We start from the raw sequence: 19,851 nt of genomic DNA on the forward strand, positions 1-19,851 counted from the left end.
CTCGAGCGCGGCAGATGAACATAAGGGAGGATACCTTGCATCCTGTTGAGTATCTCCACCATATATGAGCCCTTAATATAAGAAAGTGCCTCTAGGGCAGCCCATCAGAATAGTAAAAAAAAAATGTCGATCGTCAGAAATATTCAAGTGCGTCAGATTAAGGTATAGTGGGTTAATTACTAGCTGAAAAGTATGCATTTCAATAATCTGACAATTTGAGCGTAACGTAAGGGATTGGGAGGGTCACAAACTTGCAAAAAATATGTGTTCTTGACATTCTCAAGCGCGGTTCAATTTTTTATTATTATTTTGAAGGAAATAATACAAGAATAACGAAAAAAATATAATCTGCCGATTTCCACAAGCCGAAGTAACAAAAATCGTCTAAAATGTTTAGTGAGTGTAACTTGGATAAAGCATGTATTCCCCACTCCGCGCCTCTCTTCCCCTTTCACTTGTTCCTATCTCTTACTCTCTCGCACCTGTTTCGTTGGTAATCAACTACCAGAAGCGTATGAAGATTTTTTTCATAACACCGGTTATTCTAAGAGATACTTCTCTGATTTAGGTATATTTATTTTCAATACTTGAATAACACGCTTTTCATTGAATAAATAAAATATTGTTAAGTTTTATAACGATTTCTTGTTAGAGATATGGAAATCGCAGTTCATATCGACGACCCAATAAAATCAGTATATTTGCAGTACAACGATAATTCCTCGGATGACGATGAATTTACTGATTTACTGATATGAATACAAGAACGCGTAGTTTATCCTTTTTTTTATTTTTTTGCCTCAAGACACATATTAATATTATTTTCATCTCCATAACCTTATACCTGATTTACTCAACAGTGCTATGTTAAAAATTATAAAATAAAATTTAAACAAGTTCTATGTACTAATTGATGTTTGCGTACTATCGAGACAAAATGTGGTAAACAATATGGCATGCTAAACATATACTATGTAATTTTTTTAAGGTCAGGGAATTCTCTCGTCATTTATTTCCATGATTTTTTTTTTTGAATCCACATTCTAAATACAGAGCATCATCCTGTTTTTAATCCTTAATGATACAATAAATATAATGTTTGAAAAAAGTTTTAATAGACATAGTTAACTTATTCAAACTATGTTTGTCCTGTTTATATACGAGAGAGCAGAGGCAAACTTTAGGCAAAAAAATTCTTCACATTCGTCGAAGTAACGAAACATTTATTTTTGTGTAGTATTAAGTTCCCACAGAAACATCTGATAAAAAATGTTCATCTTCAAGCTTCAATATTGCACTTAAAATATTTTTCTTCTTCCGATTGGTAGCTAATTAACAATAATAAAAATATCAAAATTTTTTGTGATTCGATTGTTGCATGATCTTTGTATATCAAGAAAAAAGTTGATTGTTTACTAACGAAGGCGTGCTATAGCGAAGTTCGAGTGCTTGCTCAAAATGCTTTCTATAAAAAAAACATGGCGCCGACATAGAAAGGTCGATTTGCCAATATAAAAGTTACGTTGAAGAGCGAGGTGGATTCAGTTGGCACATCGGTGAGGTTATCTGATCTTGTAATAGCTTGAATGCAGTATACAGAAACTAGTCGTCTCGTATGATGATCCAGGCGCGGGGGGCGCTGCCGGACAGGAACTCCACCACGGCCGCGTGGTCCTCCACGGCCGCGAGGTCGACGGCGCTGCTGTTGGCCTGGTCGCGCAGCAGCAGGTCCGCCCCGGACTGCACGAGGAAGCGCACCAGCGGCAGGTGCCCGGCGCCCGCCGCCTTGTGCAGGCTGGTCTGCCCTGTGGGGTCGGCGGCGTCGGGCGGCGCCCCGGCCCCCACCAGCCGGCGCGCCGCCTCCAGGTGGCCGCCGAACGCCGCGAGGTGCAGCGGCGTCAGGCCGCTCCGGTCGCGCGCCGCCGGGTCGGCGCCCAGCGCCAGCAGCAGCCGCGCGGCGGCCGACTGCCCCGCGGAGGCGGCCAAGTGGAGGGCGGTCTGCCCCCAGCGGTCCCGCGCGTCCACGTCGGCGCCCGCCGCGGCCAGGAACTCGGCGACGGCGAGGTGGCCGTGCAAGGTGGCCGCGTGCAGCGCGGTCCGGCCGTCGCCGCCCGCGCTGTTCACGTCGGCCCCGCGCGCCAGCAGCAGCCGCACCAGCGCCAGGTGGCTGCCCGCCGCCGCCTCCACGAGGGGCGTGTTCGAGTACCTGCCGGGCACGCGTCAACCGGCCTGCTTTCCAGTGCATCCATCGCTACAACAATATTTTTCTTTACCAGGTTTTCACATCTTTTGTTCTACCTGTGTCCTCTATGTAATGCACATTTCAATTTTGGACATAGTCCCAATTACTTTCCAAGCACTTGAGCCAAATCCGTCGGAGAATAATTCAGGTGGTTGTGGTCGACACCGAGCTTGAATCACAGCTTTCACCTTGTCGTCAGAACAAAAGTGATGTTTCCTTAAGGTACTCGTCAGGGTTGTTTGGCGAGTGCCATAGAAACTCCTTGAACAACCCCTCTTGTTTTCAACAGACCAACGACACCAACAACAGCTTGGAGGAAATTAAATAACAACATTGCATAAAGGAGACATGTAATTGTCAAGTACAATAATAATTTGGAAAATTAGGTTAAATATATATGAAAAAATATTACTATTTAAGTTAATGTGCTCTCGTGGGTGAAAAGTAAATCAGTACCGCGGCAGCGAACTCTAGCAGACGAAAACAACATGGCGGATCCAAGATGGCTGCCATGACATCATAAAATGAGGAAGGACCTGTCGCCACTGTTTACAAGTGCATCTACCGGGAATAGAACCGAGGAGCGAAATCAGTTAAGTAATTAAATATTGGAAATATTGTGACGCTGGCCGCCGGCTGCCGCGGGCAGAGTCCGGGAGATCATGGATCCTCCACCACCCTTCCACCCTCCAGCAAGAGAGGAGCGGTGTCACCGGGCCATTAGCCGCCTGTCAATCACGGCCTACCCCTGCCCTCCCCCCACCCCTTGCTAGAGCCCTGGAGCGCGGGTCAGGGACACTTGTGACATCAAACGCGGCGTCTCGGTGTTTCCACGCCTGGCCAGGGATGCTTCTGGGCGCTTCCACGCCTGGCCTCCGCGGGTATAAAAGCAGCGACGCCGGCCTCCCTGAGAGTTCCGAGCGAAGAGCGAAGAGCTAAGAGCGGAGCAGCGGACAGGTGAAGAGGGCAAGTGGCCCTTGCTGAGCGAACCGGACCTATCGGGAGGCGATACCTGCGAGAAGGCCTGGTGAGCCAGTCGGGTGTGACGAGCGATAGTTGAGGACTGCACTGCGGCGCGGTGTGGGTGAGAGTGCGAAGGAAGCGGACACAGGCGAACAGAAGAGCGAGCCACTGTCGAGCCAAGCTTCAGTGGAAAGTGCTGATGACCAACCTCTACCACCTGGTTGCTGGAGCTACTTCAACACGCTCCAAGTTCTGCAAAGGACCATGTCGGGTCACTTGCCTTCCACCTAGGCGATTATACGGATTCAAATCCAAAAATTTCATAATTGGCAAATGTGTCTGATACGGTCGGGAGGATACGATAATATACAGTAGGATACAATTGGCAGGACATGATAGGATATGTTTTATAAATGATTCGTGCGATGGGGAATTTGGATTTAGTACAATTTCTTGGACATACGTCATTTCAGCTTTGCACTGTTTGTCATGGGAAAAGATTCAAGAAAGCAAATTAATAAATAAAAATTAAAACACGAATACAATAATTCTTTTACTGTCTGATATTTATGTTTGAGTGTGTTTTTCTGCTCTGTCATCGTAGTATCATCCATAATACATGTTTAGGTACATCGTTGGGTTTATCTGTTTGACATCAGCTGATTTCGGCTTGTTCTCCGTGGGCTATGTTTTCATTTTTATTTCTTAGTTTACGTTCTGGAAATTTTTTCCCCATAACAGAAAATGCAAAGCTGCAATGGCGTTGTGTCCAAGAAATTAGAGGTGGGTTGTTACAGCAGTTTTCGGTATCTGTTCCAACCAGTTACTGATACAGTAATGTACTGGTTACAAGTAGCTGATACTTCTGTATCAGCTAAGCAGAAGCGGTACCAGGAAGCAACAAGGTATCAGCATTCTCGTTACATGTTACACATCCTCCGTGCCGTCATCACCAGCGTAAAAAGGTATCAGTTTTCTCATTCTACATTCTTCGTAGTCGAAAAAAGGTATCGGTGTTCTCTTTCCACGCCTTTCGTAATCGGAGTCTTCAATCTTTGCAAGGAGCACGCACTGCGCACTGAGCGTACTTTGATGAGAAGCCTAAGATGTACATCAAGCTCTGTCCCTGCCCGAACACGCCCGAATATTCACCTTCGGCCAACCTCGGGATTTGTTTTATTTTTGCGTAGGAAAAATAAATTCAAATATTAAAAGTGGTCGGTTAGGTTAGCTACATTAAAACACTTTAGAACACTATGGACGGTTAGTTAGGTTAGTATAGCTACATTAAAATAAACAGAGAAATATAAATATATATAAATAAACCCGAGGTTGGCCAAAGGTGAATATTCGGGCGTGTTCGGGCAGGGACAAATCTTGATGTACATCTTAAGCTTCCCCCTCCCCAACATTCTTTCCTTCTTTATCCCTTATTCGTCGTGCTGCTCCCTCCCCTTTCACAAGCTCCGCCCAAGTGACCGTCATCTGCGATCGGGTTCTGCGCACATTTCCCGCGGTGTTGTTCCTGGTGAGTTCTAAACTGATACTAAAGTATTTGATATTCGAATAGTGTACTCGTTTGCAGTACTTGATACAGGCGTGTATCAGTTACAAAGTAGCAGTTTGATACTCTGCAACCCACCTCTACAAGAAATTGTATTAAACGATTAGATATAATTAGCAGGATACAAAAGGGCCTGGCTCCATCTTTTTTTTTTCGAATACCTATTGACTTTTACATAATTGAAGAACCAGGTATACTCCTAGGTGTGCTATAATGAAAAGCCACAGGTCGGGGTGCTAGAGAGAGACTAGATATAGGCGCCCACCTGTTCCTGGCGTGCAGGTCGGCGCCCCGGGCCAGCAGCAGGCGCGCCGCGGGCAGCCTGCCGTGCGCCGCGGCCACGTGCAGCATGCTCTGGCGCTCGTGCTCGTCGGCGGCCGCGCTGGCGGCCAGTCCGTGCCGCAGCAGCAGGCGCAGCAGCGCGGCGCGGTCGGCATCCACGGCCTGGGTGAGCGGCCTCTGCTCCGCGGGGCCCAGCTGCTGCAGCTCCGCCCGCTCGGCGCTGCCCGGCTCCAGCTGCGCCTCCAGGCGCCTCGCCAGCCTGCCCCAGTCCCCGTCCTCGTTGAAGTCCTCCACCTGCGCACACGTCTCCTGCGCTTCTTCCACGGCTCAACACCATGTGCGGTTATTAGTACTATGTAAATGGGGCTACTGGATCAGGGTTCCGGGTGTGGTGCTTGGTGCCGGGGTCCGCCATCTTGGATTGTGACGTCACGGCGGCCATCTTGGATGGTCGTGACCTTTACCTTTGACCTTGAATTTGATCTCCAAAATTTGCCAAAATTTGCCCAAAATTCCTTAAAATTCCTCAAAAATCTTAAAAATTTCCAATTTTTTGGAAAAAAAATTCCGCCATAAAATCTCAAAAACCCTGATCTAGTAGCCCCATTTATATAATACTGTTATTTTATGTTTTTACCGATGTTTCATTCAAGCGCAAATCTTTTAAACCATTTAAATTATTACGGTTTACAAATAACTTTGACTTACGGAGGTACCAGGAAAACACGAAGCATAAATGTCCGGGTAAGAATGGAACCCAGTTATTACTGCGAACACTATTTTGTAGCGATGTTGTTTTCACGTAAATGTTCATATTTTCAAATATCTGTAATTCTACACGAATATTTCTGTTTCTTTAAAAAAAAATACAGTACAGAATTTATTTTTGAGTAGGTGGGTATATAACCACTTTGCCTGCTCTTTGCTTTAAATTAAGTCAGTATGTTGAGATTGATCGATTTTTAAGGATGTGTACTATGTCTCTGGTAGCAAATAACTACAATGAGCGTAGATGATTGGGGAAGAAGTCGGTTGTGGTACATGGTGAGCGACCATCCCAGCATTTTCCTGGATTGAGTTCAAAAAAACCAATGGTTAGCCGGAATAAGGATGACTGGACTGGATGGAAGGCTATTGCACCGCTTCACTCCATACAACTCGTCTCGTGGTGGACGGATTGAGCAGTTCAGGAGCTAACAATGCCGGTCTCATGCACGGTTCATGGTGGGTTAGAGCAATGAGCTCGTGATTCACCTCTGTGATCACAATCCACAAAGTACGAACAACACACAGGCAGTTTACAATTTATAGATAACTCTGGCCCTTTTCGTACGTTAAAACACAAACTTTTGGCGGGCATGAGTGTAAACTGTGCTGCAAGACCGTACCAGGCTCTCTATCACGCTTCTCTTCTTGTTGCTGTGTTGGTCCTGCGACAAGAGACGCCTGCACTCTTGTAGCTGGTGGCTCATCTCCTGCATCTGACCACAGCATTCATCCACGCGAGACCTGAGAGCATCCACCTGCAACCCAGCAGAAGTGCTTCACTCGTGTCGTAAGGGGTTGAAATTTGGGAAAAAATTTTAATTGATAAATACTTACTCAGTTGTTGACAAAAATTGAAAATATCATGATTCTCGCTTTTACAAATGGATACTATAAATTGTTTGGTTTGGACATAAAAACAAATTTCAGAGAAACAAAACTCGTGGCTGTTATTTACAAGACCGATACAACAAACCACCACAAGTTTGAAATTGATTCATCATACAGGAAGGATACTTTTTAGTACTGCATATTATTTAAATTAATAAATATACTATTATAAGTTTATATTTAACTTAACATTTCTACAATTTAAAAGAAGTTACAGAACATACAATGTAAAGAGGCAGGAATTTAGAAAAATACAACTGAAAAAAGAGAAATTAGTCCAGTATCGATATCAACATTCTTAATCTTGCTCAAGTCATACAGTCAGAAAGGAAATGGTAATTATCGTATCTGGATTAATTTTTTTTAGAGTTAATGGCTATATATTGAAAATTATGACTATTATTTGTTAGTTGTAAAAAAATTATATTCGACGTGGCCGATACCAAAGCGTGTAGACACTGTATGGACTTGTAACAAAATAGAAACATAATATAAATAACTATAGTTTTCTTGAGTTTTGAGAAACTTATGCCAATTTTAGACTAACATTCGTAACCTATTTCTTATGTCTGAATAGGGAGTACAAAAATTATATTTAAGTTTTAATGGAAGGTTAGTCAATAATTTTTCTTAATTTAATGCTACCATCCCAATTGTTTTTTTCGAAAACGATAAAAAGAAATGTCATACCAACTGATCAAAGTGAGCAAATAATCAATGTTAATGTTTTTCATATTTTGGATGTATAACATCTTAGCTCTGGCATATGGTTGGAATAATTTCGTGAATGTGACTCGGAAGTAAAGGAACGGAAATGTGTAACAGGTGGCGCTGCTATCTCTAGCGGTTGGCGGAAACCAAAGTTCACCAAGCCAAAGAGAAACTTTATGATAGTAACAGTTTAATGAATTTTAACAATGTTGGCCGAATATTTATGAAATTCCTTGTTGAAAATCAGATCCAATGGTGGTGTTTAATTTTTGTAAAAGTAACTTTCAATTTTATTGGAACCTTTTCATTATATAGTTAAAAAAATTGGTTGTCTGTAAAGTCGGTTTACGGACGATAGTTTAACGTGACAACGTCATAACAAAACATTGATGAAATGATTGATCCAGAAGAAAAGGAAATATCATATTCGACCTGAGACTGAGCCGTAATAGGTTTTTGCCACCAAACCATTTAGACATTAAAAATATTATATTCTTTGAGGAAGAATTTTTTTTTAAATTTTTTATATCTTTTGTATGATATAATCTACCTCTGCATACATTAATGAATAAAATTGAATCATTTTTATTAAATTATCACTATTTTGTATGGATACAAAGGAGTGAAATGAAATGTACAATTTAATTAATAAATTTACTTTTATTTGCATTCATTAATTCAAATATAGTTATTACTTTTGAAATTTTGCGTGCGCCGTATATTTATTTTTACAAGTACAATAAAAGGTTTCGCAGCTGCCGGGTTTCGAACCGACAACCATTGACCTGCAAGCTAGAGACGCTCACCGCAGGGCCACGAGGCATACTTAAATCTATTAGTTTCAGATGTTATATACAAGTTTATAAAAATTTTGTCCACGGTAGGGGAATACTATTATTTCGTTTTATAACATGATTTTATAACAAATACGCATCCCAAATACCCCAAACTTATTTATAATGTGTTACAATATTTTTTAAAACATTGTGCAAAAGATCCCGGGTGTGATTTTAATTATTATGTGTAACTGTAAAACACCATTGTTGGTTCAAAACGTATTTGAATAGGCCTATTCAACATTATTTTTAAATAACCGTGCCGATTGTGCTGAAAATCGGTGGATGATCGTTAAATTACATAATATTAATCATTCAAACGACGAAAATATGATTGAAAAGTCAAATCGATGGTTGTTCCAATCTAGTGGAAAAGAGATGCCACGCATGCGTACAATGAGCATGAAGAGAGATGCCACGCATGCGTACAATGAGCAAACAGGACACATCCGTAGTGGGACATCCGTAGTGGGACACTTTTTCATGCGTGCAGCTGGCATTCATCGATTTTATAGACGTTGTCACGTCAAAATTTCGGTCTGATAATGGAATTATTTTGGTTGTCGGTGTAGCTACTTCGGCAGCGAATTCTAGTAGCGGGTGCGGAAACTATGTATGATTCCCGTTTAGAAATGTAGTTGAAAATAATTTAGATATATAATTATAACGCTAGGAAATATTTTGAAGAATTTTACGTTAAATTTCGTGTCCGAGTTTCATATTATAAGTTTACTAGCTAATGCCAAGCATGCGTTGCAATGCCTCATTCAATATTTTGTAATTTGTTTGAAGTAAGTAGCTACACATATACAAATCATCACTATCTTACTCTCTAATTATCTATCTTTCTATATCTCTCTCAGTATCTCTCTATCTCTTTATATCTCTATCTCTCTTTATCTCTCCATCTCTCTAACTTTATCTCTCTCTATCTTTACATATACCTATACCTATATCTCTCCATCTTTAATTATTTATCACTCTTTATCATTCTGTATATATCCCTCTATATGTCCCACTATCTCTCTCCTCTATACATCTAGATCTATATATCTCTTTATCTATATATCTTTATCTATATCTATATTTCTCTCTATCTTTCTTTCATATTTAATTCAATTGAACTAGGTCATGCGTGCGCACTCATACAACGAAAACCCGAGAACTACCGCTATACTATATGAAATACACACATTTGTTGAAACGACTCGCTCGCCACCTATAGTAAAATGGCTGTACTACTAACTCAGAAAGCTTCGCGGGCATGCGCATAAAACTCACCAAAGTTTCATCGTAATCTTATGAATGGTATAGAAACAAACAAACATTCACACACATATATATATAGGTTTATTTATTTATTTATTTATTAGCCTTTATACAGCTACAATTTGTTTTGCTATCGAATTGCTAACCAGTTGCATGGATACGACTGGCGCGCCATCTATTTTACGTTGATGACAGTAGCCTTCATCATGTTTCGAAGGCCAAGTGTGCAAAGTTTCATCACTACATGGGAACACACGAATTTGCTCGTTACATAGGTTAGATGTTATACATAACTGGCGAGTACTGAAGGACTCGCTCACAGATGCCATAGGCCGACATATTGCCTTTGAAGGATGAGAGGGGAATTTAAGCTGGTGATGCTCGCCTCACCAAAGTTCAGTAAACACTGTATCTTGCCGCCGTCGATCCATTATAATGCAATATGGGGAATTTAGTGTTGGTGACACCAAGAACCTAGTTTTCTACAACTCAATTGATGCATATTACTTTAGATGCAGCCCACATTTTTGTCGAATCACTTGGATCGGAGGACGGGTTGTGTGTTTCTATGGGATAAATGAGCACTCGGGCCAAGATTACGCCATGTTGTACGTTTATTTAAATAATTTTGTGTACATACAGAATTATTAGCCAAAAAAAGATGAAAACACAAACACACAGCAAAACAGCTGATGTCAAATGTTAAATTCATTGGCAGCACAGATAATTCCGTAGATGGAATGATACGGAAAAAGTATCATGGCACATATGAATACTGTGGTCTGACAACGACTAGATAGTTGCGAAAACAACACACGAACAACAGCCTTGATCAAAACAGCCACAAAAAGTTGGACGATGATAATAATCAGATAATCTGCACAAAACGACTACGATCACAATAGCCTTCCTAAGACAAAACAAATGCGACGTTTTGGAAACTTGACCTCTGCTTCCGTTATCAGACACGGACAATCGTTAGTCAGGACTTATGTTAAACACTTTCTAATTTCATTGAATCCCATCTTTAAACATAATTACCGATTTTATGGATAGATAAAATCCAATGGTAGAAATTCATTAAATATTATATCGTTGAAAAGGGCCTTACCTCACCAAAGTCTTGGTAGGCGTTAGCAGCGCCACTGCAGCCGAGCAGCAAACAGCAGAAGATGGTCAGCAATGCTTCCTTGGGAAATTCAATGTGAAGCTCCATTGCTGTAAATTAATCATAGCAATGTAACTAACCATCAGATCTAGTATTAAAAACTGTAATGTGGTATTTTTAGCCCGTCTATTTATTTTTTATGATTTTAGTACTTTATGAATAAATATTTCTGGCCGGTATTTCAACACACATAAATAAGGGTTCATGTATTAATACTGTTACGATTTACTGCGGGTTCGTAAACGATAGCCCAATTAAAGATTTTTATCACAAACAGTTTTATTTATTGCCACTATTTACATTACTAGCTAATAATCTAAAATTGCCAATTAATCAATTGTACTTTAAAAATGTTGCTTCCTCCAGTCACTCGTTTCACATTCCACACGCCTCGCTGGGCCGCACCTCTGGCGCAACTCTCGCCGCAGCACCCCTCGTGGTCCTCCGTCGCAGGACTCCGTTGCCACACTCCGCCGCCGCCGTCGCACTTCCCCTTCGTCGAGATCCCACTCGACGCCTCGCTCGGAACTTCGCTCAGGACTCCGCCGCACCCGCGGCACTATCGCCCGGAACTGAACTCTCTGCCCTGGAACCTTCGTCCAAGGACTTCGCCACTCTGCCGCACCCGCGGCACTATCTCCCCCGGAAACTCCGCCGCGGAAGAACTCCCGACTGAACTCTCTCCACTCCTCTGAACTCTCTCGAGGCCGCCGTCCTCGTTTTATCTATCAGCCGCAATTTCCAGAACTCGCGAGCGCGGCCGGGGCCAGTCGCGTCATTCCGTGCCGACCCGACGGTAGAAATCTCTCGAAACACGTGTCGGCGGCTCGCGTAACTCCGCAGCTGTCCGGTTTCAGTTACGTGTCAAAGGCAGGGCGCCGCGCGGGGAGTGGTGGGAAGTAGGGAGGGGAAGCGGCGCTCCTTATAATCTACCACGCGTCTCATGTTGCGGCGGCCGCCAGCCAGCTCTGCACCTGCACATGTCGTGGCCTTGCTCACGTTCGTAACAATATGTTATACCTGTACCCTAACTGTATTCCAAGTGCACTATAGGACACGGCCAGTCCTTTATTTTTAGGGAACGGGTTTTTGTGTCCTATCCTTTGGCGATCTGTTGCCCAAATTCCGCTCATGCGCAGAGCTCACAATTTTTTGTTGATTTCGTACAGATTGCGGACCCGCGTCTGGCGCCATTAACTCGTATAAAGTAATTTTCGTGATCATCGTTGGCCGTACCAAGCGTGTTGGTATGCCAAATAAAACGTAATGGTAGCGAAACTATACTGGAATACGTTTTATACATTTTAATGGTCATACCAAGAAATAATCACAACTCAAAAAGTACTTGGAAAAATTAGACAGGCGGTTTTATTTTTGCGTGATGATGCTGCTATCTCCAGTACTTTTGCCATAACGCTGATTCCCAATCGTCTGCTAGAACGCGTTGAAACCAGTTACTAGCCTCGCGCAGGGCACCGTTTATTAAAATGGTTTACCGTTTTTGTCCCATACTGGGGTTCGGTTTGGACACGTTCTGAAATACAGCCCGCGAGATATATCACGGTTGAACCCCAAAAAAGAAAGTATTTATTCGCTACCTTGCCCGAACGTCTTGGAATAACGTAGGCTAATTAAAATAGGACTTTTACCTGTTTCCGAATACGGCCTAAAATATCCTTAAAAATTGCACCTTAAAAGATGTCTAATAGCTAGCCAATCATTCCTTTCTACGCCCTTTAATTTTTATCTAATACTATCAAATGATTAACTTTAACGTGTTAATATTGAAACTTATTTGGAAAAAGAGTGTGAAAAACGTAAATGTAAATGTAAATAAATGACTGCCAGTTTTGTACTATCTATATATATAAAAATGAAACCCGTTTTCCTTGATCACGGCATCACGCGTGAACGGCTAGACCGATTTCACTAATTTTTTTTTGTTGTGTTTGCTATGGTCAGGAGAAGGTTCTTATGAAAGAAAAAATTAAGAAAATTGTGCGGAAAATTAGAAAATTTAAGAATAATGAATTCCTATTTCCCTTGGTCACGCCATCACGCGTAAATGACTGAACCGATTTCACTAATTCTTTTTTTGTTGTGTTTGTTATTGTCACGAGAAGGTTCTTTGAAAGAAAAAATTTAATGGAAAATTAGAAAATTTAAGAATACTGAACCACCATATATAAAATTATTTCCAAACTAACCCAACACTTTGTACAATATAAATATTTTTAAAGTAACCTTATGACGTTTGACATAGAATTGACAGAATGTTTGCTGCAAATATCTTCAAAGAGGATGTAAAGAAACTGTATCGTTTAGGATATATTTATCAACATTAACGTTTTACTACATATTGTACCGGTACATTCGGTACAGAGCTGCTGGCGCAGGCTATTCTGGCTGTGTACATTCTGCCTAGGCCATTGTCATGCCATAATTCGTTATTACTGTGTTGCAGTTTAAAAATAGAAAAACAAATCAATACAATATGTAAACATTTTCTTTGTTTGTTTTTGTGTGATATACTTACATTAGAAAAATAAGAAAATTGCGCATAAACTTAGAAAATTTAAGAAAACTTAACAACTACCTTTATTTAAACCTTTTTTAATGTAACCTTAGCCCCAGCATTATATACTACTAGCTGCAGTACCCGTATGAAAGTGATATAAATTATTTTGCACACTTGACATTCAAATCAAGAAGACAATAATTACATAATGTACACCCCGGCCTTCCTTCGACGGCGGCGAGAGTCGATAGAGCGGTCGATACATGACGTAGCAGCCTGTGATTGGATAAAGCGTTAGTTGGGTGTTTCTTATAGCCCCTGAATCATCCAATTGAGTTGTGAGCCAATAGCAGAGGCAGCACTGAGGCATAACTATTTGTATTTTAGCCTATCGTGAAATGAATTCGCGAATTTTTCCGGTCCCTAAGCATCATCAATTTTGTTGGATTATTGTAATCATTCCATACACAACTTTCAATTTCAGCACAATGAGAGCTCTGACTCCCAAAGTTATAGATCGATTAGTTTATCAAAAATCATTAGAGTAGAGAGAAGCAGTGAGAGGTACAGAGACTATTAGTTAATTTATAGAGCGCGCGTGGTATTGAGCTCATTGTTTACTTAAAAATGCCAAGTTGTTCAATAGCAATTTGTAAAAACATTAGTGGAATTATTGAATCCTATGGAATAAACACTATTTTGACAATATATATTTTGTTTTTTATTTAATTAAATTAGTAAGGTCCTTTTCAGTTATAGTGATACCAGGGAATTATGGATTCATTTTTATATGGAGGATATTATAGATTCCAGTTCAAATTGAATAGGTACTCATACCTAAGATAGGTCAGCTATACAAAATAAAGTAGTGCATCATTGCTACGCTAAGGCGGTACGAAGTTCGCCGGGTCAGCTAGTTTTAAATACAAACTGTGTAAGAGTCGAAAAAATTTGCATATCCATTCACGGCTGGTTTCATTGAATGACTCCTTAAAATTAAAGGACTCTTTGGTAAAGAATGCATCGGTACAGGATACATTGTTACTATTTGGAAACAACATTTAAAGAAATCTATTACATACATAAACCAAATGTGGAAACACAGAACACAATCATGCTATTGGCCTAATTTTGAAAAAATATATGTATCACATAGAGTGAAAAATATATATGGTGCACCAATGAATGACTAAAGCCGGGTTTATAAACCACGCAACAATGCAACACGCAACCAATGTAGCAAAATAACGGTAGTTTATAAAGAACGCAAGTCGCAAGACGTCATCAACCCTCCAACTTGAAATTGTAAACCAGTAAAAAAAACAAATTTCTTCCCCAGACATCTTCTTTCCATAATTCATCTCCATCATGAAATCATATCAGCTGTCAATAAATTGATTCAGAAGTGTTATTTTCTTTCACTGTACGAAAGATTAACAAGTGGAACTGTGATGACCGCGATGCCAGGTTCGGAGCTGGCTGGCGGCCCCGCACGGCTACTGACGTCACGCGTCATCCATTGACGTAAGGTTTACCACGCATGCCTCACCGGATTACAAGCGTAGTGGCTTACCCCCCCCCCCCAATCAAACCGCTCCCGTGCATCGTCCTGCCTTGGCGCTGTTATCTATCGCTGAGCGGCCTTGGGAATTCCACGCGCCGCCGCGCGGAGTGGCGTGAATTGGCGCAGCCCTTCTGGACTGTTCGGGCGTTGGGTTGGCCCGGGATGACGCGGCTCTTCACAACAACTCTCGTCGGTTCGAGAAGGACGCTCAGGTACTCAAGCAGCGACGTCAGCCTCACGAGTAGTTCAGCAATGTGTGCCGCGTGAGTATCGCGAGAGTGCCGCGACGAGTTCCTCGAAAGTTCCGGAGTTCCTAGAGTTCCGCGAGCGAAGGGAAGTGTGATATCGGTGAAGAGGGCGAGAGAGACAACACCCCCCCCCCCCCCCTCGAGAGTGGCGCGACGTGGAGTTCGACTGGATCTTGAGAGTGCAGCGACTTAGTGGCGCGAGACTGTGTGTGTGGACAGGCGCGTGGTAAGGGGCGAACCACTGTTGAGCCTAGCTCCGGTGAGGAGTGTGAACTGTGGATTGAACAGACATTGAGTGAATTGAGAATAAACATTTTTTAGTGCCAGTGATTATTGAGATAGGACATTTTTAAGTACAATAATTTATTATTAATGTAAATATTAGTAGTCAGTAAAACTGTAAAAAAAACTTAATTAGACTATCCCTTAAAACCCAGTTTTCCCCACATTATACATCGTAACAACAATAGTAAAAATACTATCGTGGTCTTCTATTCACATAACTGCGTCTTTCAAGTTTTCAGAACACTTCTTTTCAAATATGGAAAGGGGAAACGTTAGTCGAAACGCAAGAAGTTGAGATTTAGCCGATGTTTGCATAGAGTTTTTCCTTCTTGCGTAGTTTATAAACCCGGCGTAAAAGTAGTTGCAATTCTTATATAGGGCTAGGTAGTGAAACATTCATAGTTATTGTATAACAAAAATAGGTAAATAATAAGAATTATTTTTTGTATCAATAAGGGTGCAGAGGAGACTTGAGTTTTATTAATATGTTTCACAATTATTTTAATTCAAAGAATATATTGCATGTGTACGGCAAGATATTTATTGTAGATGTAGAAATTATGTAGAAAAGTGTTCATTTCTGAGGAAGAGGGTGGTATCAAGTTAGTGTTATTTACTTAAGGCAATGCTACACTCTCCGATTTTTGTCTCTAACTTTTATGTTACCAAATTTTTAGAGAAAAATTGGTTGTCTGTAAATTCGGTTTACGGACGATAGTTTAACGTGACAACGTCATAACAAAACATTGATGAAATGATTGCATTGTTTATGAATAAAATTTAATCACTTTTATTGAATTTTCACTATTTTGTATGGATACAAAGAAGGAGTGAAATGAAATCTACAATTTAATTGATAAATTTACTTTTATTTGCACTCCTTAATTCAAATATCTTTATTACTTTAATGAAGAGATTATTTTAACTATAACTTTTATACATGTTTGCTATTTAACTTCTTCCAATCTGTGTTATTCTGTTAAGGATAGGACGATGATAGGAAAAGTAGGAAACGAATGGGAGTGTTTCAAGTTTAATGTGCCTCTAAAAAGTCAAATCGATGGTTGTTTCAATCGAGTGGAAGAGAAATAGATGCGGCGCAAGCGTACAATGAGCGTAACGGGACACCGCGTAACGGACACTGTGCGTAACGGGACACTTTTTCGTTCGTGCAGCCGGCGTTCATCGATTTATTAGACGTTTTCACGTCAAAAATTAGACTAAATAGAGCATTCAACTTTCCCTACAAAAACGTTTTAGAGGGAAAACCTCAAACATGTATCAAATAATGTCACACTATTACCTGCTTTCCTTATGTAGGTATTTTAATTATTATCCTTTCAAATGTGTCTAACGTGTTTTAATAAAAGTTTGTGGCATGATACACATAAAACCAAAATTACCTTTTTTCACATGCACGTTTCATTGTTTTGTGTATTATAAATAGATTTTTCATTCATTTCATCTTATTTTTGCCTGATTTCTTGTTTTTGAAAGCTTGGCTAGAGCACATTCTGTCCGATTACTAGGCGAATCTATATATGCAGCTCTTCAACAGCCCAAACATTGAATCTTCCAATGTACAGTACCCGTCAATAGTTTAGGACCGTTACGAAAAATGTACAAAAACGTCCATGTCCCAAAAAATTCGTCGTGATATTTTTTAAAATATTATTCCACAATTTTTGTGAAGAACACTCATTTTTAATACATTTAATCATCTGAATTGGTTTATTAGTTTGTAAGTTATGAAAATTTACAGGTTATAAAAAAGTAGATTTTGGTACATTTCACTGTGTGTAAAAAAAATAAAGCCACAATAAAATTTTTATATTTCAGTATTCATATTTTTTTTAACTACCCCTTGATAAATTTTTGAACAAAAATATTAAAACAAAGGGGGGAAATTTTACTAAGAATTAAAGATTAACTTTATTTATAACTTTGAAGGTTAAGTTTTAGTAATAATATTGAAATTAACTTTTTAGGATAAAATTACCTTAAAATTAACTAAATTGAATTTTTTTCAATACAAATTAAGCCATTGAAATGAGAACTTCAGTGTTTGTTTGTTTCCAATTCAAGAGAGCTCATCAAACCCCATCTTGCTGGGTCAATTAGTATAAACATATAGAGTTTTAAATTTTGAACAAATTATAGGATGATTTTTTTCCCAAAGTAAATTTAAAAACTCTGTTTATATAGGTTTTCATTTGTTTGATTTAATTTGTCTAAAAACTACATTCAAAAAGGTTATTTTTAAATGAATAGAATTTAACCCTAATATACCACAAAATGTAAATTCTGTACATATTTTTCCACCATTAACTGTAAAAAATACATTTCTATAACCTGTAAGTTCTTTTATAAGTTGTAAACCAACAAACCAATTACAATATTTCAAAGTCATAAAAATAAAATTTGTTGTTAACAACGGTGGCAAAACGAACCACAGAAACTTCACCAAACATTTAAACACAGGATCGTTTCATACAAATTTCGTAATGGCCCTAAAATTTTGACAAGGACTGTATAGCTACAAATTTTTTTTCCCATTATATTGTCACTATTAGCGTATCGGGTATTGCTAAGATGGTCCTGACGTTTGGCCTAGGGGACAAACAAGTCCCGGGTAGATTCCCGGCATTATTAACAAGTGGGAAATTTTTCCCCCTGGATTCAAGACTGGTGTTGTGTCGTCGCTGCAACTCCACGCTGCAGGAGGCAGTATTTCATAACAGCCTCATGCGTGACTACCACACCGAAACGCTGCCATCACGCATGACGTCATCTTCATCAACATCACCATCTTGCGTTTTCTAAGTTATGGCGTTTTTTAAGTTACGTGGCTCGGTATTGTGTATTTCTAAGCATGGTTGTAGATGCTTAGCCCCCCCCCCCCCCCTGATAAAAAAAACTCCTCTCTGAGAGGCCTCACTTGCGTTTGCAAAAACGTGACTTTGAAATGGGAATGATAACTTAAACCAGCGGTCCTTAAAACCCTGGGAGTCCTACAGATTTTCGCCTCATTATCTAAGTATTGTGTTTCTAAGTTATATGAGCTAGATGTTGTGGGTTTTTAAGTCACGACAGTTCTAACTTATTATTTTCTTAGTCACAAGATTTGTAAGTAGTGAGTTATGGTAGTTGTAGATTCTAACAGTTCTAAGTTATGTAGATTTTTTTTCTTCAAAGATTTGAAGCAGTAGGTACTGTTCTGAGTTGTGACTTTGAAAGTTATTTGTGGATGCTCTCTGTATCGAGCCTGCCCTTGCGCATCCTCAGGTGACGTAGAGCCGTCACTTAAAATTAGCCGTGACTCACCGCACACAGCAGGTCTTCTGGCATGCGTCCTTCTGCGGGCGGGACGGTGGCGAAGTCTCGCTCTCGACTGTTGCATTCGCGCGCGCGACCAAACAAGTCCATTCAGAGATGATAATAATTAAGTTAAACGAGTAATCTCCGGCGTCAGAAGTCACGCAATTTTTTCCCTCCCTCGCTGACCTTTGTAGCGTGTCGATAACAGCTGCGCGCGGTATAACTGCATACTGCACGCATGCACAAGTCTTGTGTGAGCCTCAGAATCAAGTCTCCTGTCAGTGTGGACTCGCCACCTCCACTCAGTGCGCGCAGCTCTCTTTGGCGCGTCAGTGCAAGCGAAGGACCACCTAACCTGCAATGAGTTAGATAAATATCTCGCAAAATAATATAACATTCTAAACTAAGTTTGCTGATTAAAACAATTATCGCCTACTGTAATTTTAACATTAGAAAACATTTCGCATAACATTAACGATATAAATTTTTCCAAAAATATTGATATGTGTATTTTAAGTCATATTTAAATAATAACTCATACACCTGAAAATGTAGGCCCGCAAGGTAATTAAATATATCGTCCAATAGAAGAGTTTCTGACATATGCGTAAAACTCATAATGTTAGCCTGTAATCTTAATTTAGGCTATTTAATTCTCGTGCCATTTTTTTTATATCGGACATTATTTATCCTGTTTATTCACTACAAAATCAATGGCTTATTTTTTAAAATATATTTTGGCAGCGGTTATATGCTACGTGCTTAATATATATATATATGTGTGTATATATATATATGTGTGTATATATATATATATATATATATATATATATATATATATATATATATATTCTGTTTAAATTATATGTGGTCACTCACTTAAAAATCATGTTTTGTTCCAAGGGCTGAGAAAAGCATTTAAAATATCTTCTAAACTTTTATTTTTGAATTAAGACAAAACATTTCCAACGTCCTAAACATCTAAATTAAAAAAAAGCATGGTGGATGAAATCCGGACTTAAGCGTACAAGCTGAATTTTGCACTTTGGCTTTGCATTAGGTTACTTAAGAATCATTACTGGGTATTTAGATCAAAAAATAATGATTGCTTATCTTGTTTTAGTATTAAAGGTCGGTCAGCTGTTATGTGGAGTTTGCGAGCTCTAATTGCATTTCCGTAAATACAGTGCGCTTTTTTTTGTAACATCACTGGGCACGAGTGAAATA

General features: G+C 39.8%; 1 protein-coding gene across 2 annotated transcripts; it reads right to left on the reverse strand.

Annotated features, from left to right (window-relative positions):
- Positions 1-434: 434 nt before the first annotated feature.
- On the reverse strand, positions 435-18,749 carry LOC134527627 (ankyrin repeat domain-containing protein 65-like). 2 transcript variants are annotated; one of them, XM_063360473.1, is made up of 6 exons: positions 18,631-18,749; positions 11,097-11,250; positions 10,635-10,741; positions 6,440-6,574; positions 5,035-5,345; positions 435-2,206 (listed from the first exon to the last, which is right to left on the reverse strand). In XM_063360473.1, exons 1-6 carry the CDS (start codon positions 18,730-18,732, stop codon positions 1,603-1,605), a joined length of 1,413 nt encoding a protein of 470 aa, XP_063216543.1. In that variant the 5' UTR covers positions 18,733-18,749; the 3' UTR covers positions 435-1,602. The 2 variants fall into 2 exon arrangements, with proteins under 2 accessions (XP_063216543.1, XP_063216544.1); XM_063360474.1 differs by lacking the exon at positions 11,097-11,250 and having other exon boundaries at positions 18,631-18,724.
- Between the last annotated feature and the right edge of the window lie 1,102 nt (positions 18,750-19,851).

The sequence above is a fragment of the Bacillus rossius genome, chromosome 1 (assembly GCF_032445375.1).
Source record: "Bacillus rossius redtenbacheri isolate Brsri chromosome 1, Brsri_v3, whole genome shotgun sequence".
Taxonomy (NCBI): domain Eukaryota; kingdom Metazoa; phylum Arthropoda; class Insecta; order Phasmatodea; family Bacillidae; genus Bacillus; species Bacillus rossius.

Coding starts and splice junctions, on each gene's coding strand:
- LOC134527627 (XM_063360473.1), bottom strand. CDS start 18,732: ATGGACTTGTTTGGTCGCGCGCGCGAATGCAACAGTCGAGAGCGAGAC. Junction 11,251..18,630: donor CAGAAGACCTGCTGTGTGCG/GTGAGTCACGGC, acceptor TCCGGGCGATAG/TGCCGCGGGTGCGGCGGAGT. Junction 6,575..10,634: donor CCTACCAAGACTTTGGTGAG/GTAAGGCCCTTT, acceptor GCTGGGTTGCAG/GTGGATGCTCTCAGGTCTCG.